A 9,790-nucleotide genomic window follows, 5' to 3' on the forward strand; every position below is an offset into this window, starting at 1 on the left:
GAATGAAGCGGTTAACATATGAAGAGTGTTTGGCAGTTTAGGGCCTGTATTCAGTAGAATTTAGAAGAATGCGTGGGGATTTAATTGGAAACTACCTTATGTTGAAAGGACTAGATAAGGTGAACGTAGAGAAGATGTTTCCTCTATTGGGGGTATCCTGAATTAGAGGGCACAGTATCAAAATTGAGGGGCTACCTTTTTGAATAGAAGCAAGGACAAATTTTTTTAGCCAAAGAGTGGTGAATCTGTGGAATGCTCTGCCACAGACTGTTCTTGAGGCCAAGTCTGTGGATATATTTAAAGTGGAAATTGATAAGATTCCTAATTGGTTGGGGTATCATGGGATATGATGCGAGGGAAGGTGTACGGGTTTGAATAGGATCCAGGATCAGCCATGGTGAAATAGTGGAGCGGACTTGATGGGATGAATGGTTTAATTCTGTTCCTATGTCTTATGGTCTGTCTAGGTGAGCTTCCATCATGAAATAAAAACAATAGTAAAAGTGATTAAAGTTACAAACTGATTTTTCATGATGCATCAGTCAATCCTGCAATATTACTCACGTAAAAATCATAGTGGAGAAACGGGGGCCAATACTAAAGTCTTTAAGAAAGGAACTAGAATCCAGCAATACAGCAGTGAATTAGTTAGGAGGGGAAACTGTCACTTTAAAAGATTTTGTCTGAACTGTTGGAATTGCCTAAATCAACGTGTAGAATGCACAAAACTCGAGTGTAGCTGCAGGCCAAAGAGAAACAACTGGAGTAGTTATCCTTCAGTCCTACTTGAGCCCAGCTTTCTAAGAATGAGTCCCTCACATTTGCATTCTACTGGCTTGTAATTTTTGGTAAAATGGCATGTCTTTATAATGTCAAACTATAGTAGGAAAATCAAATTAAACATCAAACCTGTTTCTTTCATCATTATCTCTTCTTCTGTGAAACTCTGTAGTGGTGCATGAATGCAGCCACTAGCTGTCCTGTTAACAACAGCAGCTTCTGCATTGGAAGATCTTGAAAGCCTTGGCTGAACCCCTGGAAATGCTGAACGCCAGGGTCTGACAATAACTCTTCCCAGCTTTTGGTCATTTATGCAAGGAGAATAGTAGAACAAAGAGAAAAAAATCCATTGCCAACATTAATAAAATGCATTCCCTATTGACTTATATTTGAAATCAACACATTATATAATCATAGAAATGCATAATCCTATTTAGAAGCATAACCAGATTCAAACATCAATCTTAAAGTTATCATATTCATTTATTTTTTCTTATATTCAATACTGAATAATATAATTTGTATGTTCTTTATCCAAATTGTTGTCAGGCTGTCTCGTCAGAATTAATATCTCCTCCCCTAAATTTGATCAATTTTCATTGTTTCAACAACTTGTCACTGATACAGTTAGTAACCACATAATTCCCAGCATGGCACTTAAATCATTAATTTTCTACCCTTCAGTCCATGAATTTGCCACTTGAAAACCTGTTATGAGTTTCCATTGCTTTGAAATAATACTTCCTCAAAAATCCTCAAGGAAATCATTTAATTAATAATTTCTCCAATTGCATCCTATATCCAAACGACTAGATTCTAATAGTAATTGCTCAATATTCTCTTAATGGATCAATTATATTAGTTAACCCTGCAGGGCCATTAAGTTGTAATTGGTTTATTATTGTCGCATGTACCATTATACTGTGAAAAGCTTGTCTTGCATACTGTTTATACAGATCATTAAACAGTGCATTGTGCTAGAATAAGGTAAAACAATAATGCCGAAAAGCTTAAAAGCTGCCAAAAAAAGTGTGCTGCTCATAAACAACAAATTGCAAGATCATAATGAGGTAGATTTTAAGAACAAGAGTCCATTTTATCATACAAGAGGTTTGTTGAAGAACACAATGGGATAGCTGTCTTTGAGCTTTGTGGTATGTGCTTTCAAGCTTCTGTATTTTCTGCCTAATGGGAGAGGGAGAAGAGAGAATGCCCAGGGTGTCTGGGGTCTTTGATTATGCTGGCTGCTTTACTGAGGCAGTGGAAGCACAGACAGTCCACAGAGGGGAGGCTGATTTCTGTGATATACTGAGCTGTGTCCAGCACGCTCTGTGGTTTCTTGCAGTCACATGCAGAGCCATAACAAGGTGTTCTGCATCCAGAAAGAATCCCAATAAGAAGCTACTGTGCATCCAGACAGAATGCTTTCTATGATGCATCAACAAAAATTGGCAAGAGTTGACAAGGAAATGCTGAATTTCTTTAGCCTCCTGAGGAATAGAAGCGTTCATAAGCTTTTCTGGCCATGACCTCAATATAGTTGGACCAGGACAGTTTTTTTGGTGATGTTCTCACCTAGGAACTTAAAGCTCCCAACCTCAGCACTGCTGATGTAGACAGGACTATGTGCACTGGCCTCTTTATGAAGTCAATGACCAGCTTTTTTTAATTGTAGATATTGAGGGAAAGATTGTTGTCATGATACCACGACATGAAGCTCTCTGTTTTCTTCCTGTTCTCTGACTCATTGTTATTTCAGATATGGCCCACTACAGCAGTATCATCTGTAAACTTGGGTGAAGTTAGAGAAGAATCTAGCCTTGCAATCATCAGTGTACAGAAAATGGAGCTGGGTGTTGAGTACGCAACCTTGTGGAGCACCAGTGTTTTGAATAATCATGGCAGTCGGTTGCTGCCTATCCTTTCTGATTGTGGTCTGTTGGTCAAGAAGTCAAGGGTCCAGTTGCAGAAGGAGGCATTGACTCCCAGAGTCCAGAATTTGGTAATGAGTTTGCATGGAATAATAGCATTGAAGGCAGAACTGTTGTCAATAAACAATAGTCTTATGTAGGTGTCCTTACAGTCCAGATGCTTCAGGATGAGTGTAGAGCCAGGGAGAGTGTCCACCCCAGATCAATTTTGGTGATAGGTAAATTGTAATGTGTCAAGGTTGCAGCTGATGTATGCCATGACCAACCTCTTGAAGCACTTCATGATGGTAAATGTCAGAGCCACTGGGTGGTAATCCAATCATTAACGCATGCAATCCGAATCAGTAAGGGTGGAGTGTTTAGCTAAAACAAGTAACATTTAATGACCTACATTGGTTGCACTGCTTTCAACAGCTGCAGCTCAGATTTTTCAACCATGCTCTTTGATGATTTGAGATTCTACCAACTACCCCTTACCACACAATCACCCCAGCTCCTCCTGTACTATATTCACCCCACTCTACTGCTCTCTTTCTCCAAGCTCTGTTCATTCTTTCAATATGCCATAATTGACAGCTATCTATTGCTCTGAGTAGCATCCATTCTCCCACTCTCCTTCCAATTTCTCCTCATTGTTCCTTTAAAATTAAAACCCATTACTTTGACAAAGCCTTTGGTCTCAACCTATATTTTACTGAGCTTGCCTGACAATAGTCTCTCGTCCAAATCATGAAGTTCACAAGCACTTATTGCTGACCAGTGAACTAACAATTCTCCAGGCATTGAATGAGGAAATGCAATGAGTTAGTACTTTCTATAAATTAATGACCAAAATAATGCAAATGCTCTCTACCATATCTGGTACATCTAAAAGGGATTCCAATGCCAATTTGGTAATTATTTTAGGTCAGAAGACTGCAGACCCAAAAAAGCCTCCTCTGGTTAAATTTCTATAAATCAAATTGCTGAAGCTTCAGATGAAACAAATTAATGTAAACAGTCACACAATTGTAGATAGGACCCATTATTTTTGTAAATGCAAATTCAGAGTACATAGAATTGCATACAATGTCAAAGAATTAAAAGTAAATAAGCAAAATAGTGGGAATAAAACTGACAAAGTGCTAAGTCAAACCCTAAAACATGATGGCATCTACACCGGAGGAAAGAACAGAAACTACATAGGTGGCCATCAACCTTAGTTCAACACTTCAATTTCTAGAAAATATAGATAATAGAGAATTACATATATATATTGAAATCTATGGAATACACACACACACATAACTGAAGGATTGTCGCAGAAAAGCAGCATCCAACATCGGGGCCCTCTTTTTGCAGGGGTATCAAACTCAAATACACAGTGGGCCAAAATTAAAAAATCGGTACAAGTCGAGGGCCGGACTGGTTCAGCGTTTATTGCAAAACTTATTGAATTATTGAAATTATAAATTATTGAAATGAATTTATTACACATATTAACCTGGAACTAACAAAGCTTAGGTTATTGCCTACAAAAACAACATTGAACATTAAATAAATAAAAAATCAGTTGCATTTATTTCTTATGGCTTTATCTGCAGCTTTTCCGGAGTAATTTCTAATGAAAACATTTTTCCACAGGCCAACACTCTGTGATTCACACTAGTCTAAGCCAGATACTTGGCATCTCATCTTGGATGCAAGTTCATCAATGTTTGGAGTCAGGCTCTGAGCTGAGGAAATCCTCAGAATTGAGTGAAGGTGTTCATCAGAAAGACGACTCCTGTGTGATGTTTTGTTTATCTTCATCAAAGAGAACAGTTGTTCACACAGATATGTGCTGCCAAACATAGAGAGCATTTGAGCAGCTTGGGTACGCAGCTGGGGCATTGTGTCGGGAATGAAACGTAGAAACTGTGCAGCGCCCACCAAGTCATACTTTGCCTTGAGTGTGTGACTACATTGGAGTTCAATCAGATCCATTTGTATGTTGGTTGGTGCGCTTTCCACATCAACTGCAAATGGATTACTGAGCAGTTCAAACCTGCTTTTTTGGGCTTCAAAGTCGGCAAATCGCCGTGTGAAGTCGGCACCAAGTATGCTAAGTTTTTCAGCAAACTTTGGACGTAGGAACACTGCGGTAGAAACCTGCTCTTTCATAGTTTGGCAACACGGAAAATGGCTCAAAATTTCTTGCTGCATCTGCGTCTCCCACAGGCGCAGCTTGGTTTTAAAAGCCCTCACTGCAGCGTACATGTCTGTGATCACACGACCCCGCCCCTGAAGCTGCAGGTTGAGCGCATTGAGATGGCTCGTGATGTCACACAGAAACGCCATTTCACAAAGCAACTTTTTATCCTGGAGCTCTGTTTGCTCCCTTTGCTTTCCATGAACTGACAGATCTCCTCACGCAACTCGAAACATCTTTTCAGCACTTTTCCTTGGCTTAACCATCGCACCTCTGTGTGATAGGGCAAATCATTATATTCTGAACCCAACTCCTCCAGAAACGACTAATGATATTCAGGAAATAAACCAGGGAAACCGAATAAACACTAAAAACCCTGAAAACCTGGTACCTGAATAAACTCAGCATTAGCCATATCATACGCCATAGGTGCTTCGATTACTGAGGCCAGCTTTAATAGTAATTAGATATTATCTCACGGGCCAAAGATAATTCCACCGCGGGCCGGATTTGGCCCGCGGGCCTTGAGTTTGACATATATGATCTAGGGCATGCTCTCTTCTCACTGTTGCCATTAGGAAGGAGGTATAGGAGCCTCACAACTCACACCACCAGATTCAGGAACAGTTACTAACCCCTCAACCATCAGGCTCTGAATCAAAGGGGATAACTTCACTTGCCCCATCATGGCAATGTTCCCACAAACTATAGTCTCAATGTCAAGGACTCTTCTTCTCATGTTCTCGATATTGCTTGCTTGCTTGCTTGCTTGCTTATTTATTTATTTATTTATTTATTTATTTACACAGTTTGTCGTCTTTTGCACACTGGTTGAATGCCCAAATTGGTGGGGTCTTTCATTGATTCTGTTACGGTTATTAATCTATAATGGATTTATTGAGTATGCCTGTAAGAAAATGAAAATCTCAGGGTTGTATATGGTGACATATATGCACTTTGATAATAAATTTACTTTGAACAGTAATCAGCATTTCTTGAAAAGTCCACTTTCCTAGTCATTCTCAGGAGCAATTCCCTTCAATAGACTGAGGGTTCTCATCAATTTGGCAAAGAATTGCAGTCTGAACTAATAAAAGTTATTATTACATGGTTTTCATAGAATAATTACTCAATCAAATAGGTCATGCTAATGTTATTTTTATATACTTGGCGTGCTTGATTCACACCAATCCACATCCTAGCATTCATTCTCTTTCAGCACTGGGACATACGGCATATCAGTACCACCATATGTAATCTTTCTTTCAAAGCACACAATACCCTGACTTTGAAGTAAATCCCAATTCCCAAATCCAACTCCAAAAATTTTCTACCCAACAATACGACAAAGCATCTTCATCTGAAGTACTGCAGCAGTCCCACAAAGGTAATTTCATCACTTTAGCATGGCTAAAGCTATAGTTATTGAAAACCTTGGCAAACTTCTAAACCTGTGTGGTGACTGGCTGCATTACGGCCTGGTATGGGAACACCAAGGCCTTTGAGCAGAAAATCCTACAAAAGGTAGTAGATTAGGCCCAGTACATCTCAGGTAAAACTCTCCCAATCATTTAGCACATCTACATGAAATGTTGCCGTAGAAAAGTAGCATCAATCATCAAAGGTCCTCACCAACGAGGACATGCTCTTTCCTTGCTGCTACCATCTGGTACAAGGTCCAAGTGCCTCAGGACTTGCACCACCTCAAGAACAATTACTACCCCTCAACCATCAGGCTCTTGAACAAAGGGGGATAGCTAGACTTATTTAAGGACTCTGATATACTGTATTCTCATCATCATTTATTGCTATTTATTTATTTCTGTTTTTGCAGTTTGTTTATAGTTAATAGTTCCTGATGTTTACAGTTACTGTTCTATAGATTTGCTAATTATGCCTGCAGAAAAATAATCTCATTTTCTATTTTCTATGCCGTATGCGGTGACACGTTATGTACTCTGATAATAAATTTCACTTTGGACTTTAAAAAAGAGATGGATAACAAACTTTGACAAAGTTAAAAGTGATTAAATAAAAATATGAATCTACTTCAATCCATTTCCCCTCAAATCTGCCTCAACTACTAGAGCTTATATATAAACAAAGCTGGAATAGTACATTTCTGCCAAACCTGGTATCTATACAGAGAGCAAGAAATAAAAATTACTTTTACAAATCATGGCTTTACACGATAAATGTAGTAGTTGGTAGCTTCTTTGGCAACACTACAATGCATAGTTTTTAAAAGTGTACTTCAGCTTTAGTGGACAAATTCCTAAGTTTTGGTGATGAGTTTGTCAGCAATTTAAACAACTACAGGTACCTTACATACACAAGACAGAGGCAGCACATACAAGCTGCTGCAGCAATTGAAAACAATGCAAGGTGTGGCTTGCAGCATTGTGTAGCTTATGGAGAAATGCTGCAGTCTCTGATTTCAGAACTGCTATTTGATTGACAAATATCAACATAACAACATAAAAGGGCAGCACAGTAGTGTAGTGGTTAGCACAAAGCTTTACAGTACCAGTGATGAGGCTTCAATTCCCGCTGCTGCCTACAAGGACTCTGTACCTTCTCCCTGTGACCTTGTGGCTTTCCTCCAGGTGCTCTGGTTTCCTCACACAGTCCAAAGATGTATCGGTTGCTAGGTTAATTGCTCATTGTAAACTATCCCGTGACTAGGCTTAGATTACATTGCAGGATTTGCTGGGAAGTGTGGTTGGAAGGACTGACTCCACACTGCATCTCAATAAATAATAAATAAACAACCTCTTACTCAACCACAGCAAAACCAACAGGTGGTTATTGATAACAGGAGGAAGTCAGTCTGTCCTCATTAGGGGATCGGAGGTGGAAAGGGTCAGTAACTTTAAATTCCTTGGTGTTACTATAATCAGAGGACATGTCCTGGGACCACCATACAAGTGCCATCACAAAGAATGCAGGACTATGCCCTTACTTTCTTAGAAGTTTGCATAGATGTGACATGCCGTCTAAAACTTTGAGAAACTTTTATAGATGTGTGGTGGTGAGTATCCAGTTAGGCTGCATCACAGCCTGGAATGGAAACACCAATGCCCAGCAGTGGGAAATTCTCCAAAAAGTGGCAGATATAGCCCATTTCAACACAGGCAAAGCCCTCCCTATCAATGACCACATTTACAACAAGCCCTGCCACAAAAAAAGCAAGGACCCTTATCATCCAGGCCAGAGCCTTGGGTCTCACACCACCAGATTCAGAAACAGCTATTACCCTACAACTATCTGGCTCCTGAACCAGCGTGGAGAACTTTACTACCTCGAGCTGAAATGACTTCACAACCTACAATCAAGGATTCTACAACTCATGTTATCAGTATTATTTATTTACATTTTTATTATTGCAATGATTTGTCCTCTTTTACACATTGGATGTTTGTCATTCTTCGTTATGTATAGCTTTTCATAAACTATAAATTTTCTGTAAATACCTGTTAGCAAATAAATCTCATACTAGAACAGTATATGGTGACATACACGTGCCTTGATAACAAGTTTACTGTACTTTGACTTAAGTGTAAATCAAAAATTAATATCCTCTTCCTTTATAAAATATCGTTTGGCAAGATATAAATACAAGTTAGTCTGATTCTTAAACGGTAACGCTTAAAATTGAATTGCATTTTACATAGTCAAATCAAATCATTTGTATTTTATTTAACACAATTTTTATAATGAATAAACTGGAATTGTTATTAGGACACACAAGAAAGACTGCAGATGCTGGAAATCTGGAACACAAAATGCTGAAAGGTAGCTTATAGAGGCATTTACAGTCACTTCAGGCAGAGACCCTTCATCACGACAGGAAAAGAGAGCATTGGAGGTGATTCCAGATGAAAGCGGGAAGGATGTGAGAAGTTCGGGGGTGAAAGATGGAGAAGCTGGAGTCAGATCGAAGTGGACAGTGGATATTTGGTTGTGTATTTATCTGTAAGATAAGCTTCCGGTCACTTATTTCCGCCGGGCTGAGAATGCCCATTTCCATTTCAGAAGCATTAGTTTACCTGGTAGTAAAATCCTCAAGTCTTGATTTGTCCAAAGAATTCCTGTCTTAATCGGTTTTGTAGACTCAGTTTACCCGAAATCCTGCCGTGCCCGACCTTGAACCATCGGCAACGCCTCCTGGTTCGTCTTTATTTATTTATTTTGAAACTTAAAGTTTACTTTTATTTCTGCCGCAAACAATTTTCACGACATATGTCAGTGACAAAGAAACCTTCTTCTGATACTGATTACTGTTCAAAGACTTCTTTTTTAAAAAAGTGTTTATATTGGTTGTTATTATCCTTCCATGGTCCCACATATTCCTGCCTCTGCAAATCCGGCCTCTTGATTAATCCATATGCCGAGGCCTTGTGGTTTGAAGCTTTCTTCTATCTTTCAAAAGCACTCTTTAAAATGTGCCTATTCCACCCGTGTTCTTTTATTTCTATTTTCATATATGCGACATTTGCAGTTTGGTTCGCTTTTAGCCCAACTCTAGATGTGATATTCACCTTAAAGCCGCAGGGAACCAAACGATTTGATTACTTAAACCCCTCAAGTTTACAATAGCAAGCAGCAGCTCTCTGCAAAGGACAGGAACATTGCTCACCTTAGAAAACGGTAAGTAATTGGCCATTCCGTCTCTTGCAACAACCGGCAGATTGTGTGTGTGTGTGTGTAGAACCAGAGAGTGGGGAGAGAGAGAGGTTATTTCCCGTTGTCCTTCACCGAGCCTTGTGCGAAAATAATATATTCAACTAATCGGAAGTCGTCACTTCAGCCACCACCATGTTTTTTTTAAACAAAAGATGTGTGGACTGGAAGTGTAAAAAACAAATACGGTGAGGATTTCAAAAGCAAAAGGCAGCAGAAATGAGGT

The 9,790-nt window shown here is 39.2% G+C and overlaps 1 protein-coding gene across 2 annotated transcripts in view; it reads right to left on the reverse strand.

Moving 5' to 3' along the window:
- acadsb (acyl-CoA dehydrogenase short/branched chain) overlaps positions 1–9,784 on the reverse strand; it is a 33,044-nt gene extending 23,260 nt beyond the window's left edge. The window contains exons 1-2 of one of the 2 annotated variants that reach the window (XM_073027641.1): positions 9,521–9,784; positions 910–1,078 (exon numbers count right to left, since the gene is read on the reverse strand). In XM_073027641.1, the coding sequence (XP_072883742.1) occupies positions 910–1,078; positions 9,521–9,547 (196 nt within the window). In that variant the 5' untranslated portion in view covers positions 9,548–9,784. The remainder of the gene's footprint in view (positions 1–909; positions 1,079–9,520) is intronic. The other variant, XM_073027642.1, reaches the window with a different exon arrangement.
- Positions 9,785–9,790: the final 6 nt, after the last annotated feature.

The sequence above is a fragment of the Hemitrygon akajei genome, chromosome 23, assembly GCF_048418815.1.
Source record: "Hemitrygon akajei chromosome 23, sHemAka1.3, whole genome shotgun sequence".
NCBI classification, from domain to species: Eukaryota; Metazoa; Chordata; class Chondrichthyes; order Myliobatiformes; family Dasyatidae; genus Hemitrygon; species Hemitrygon akajei.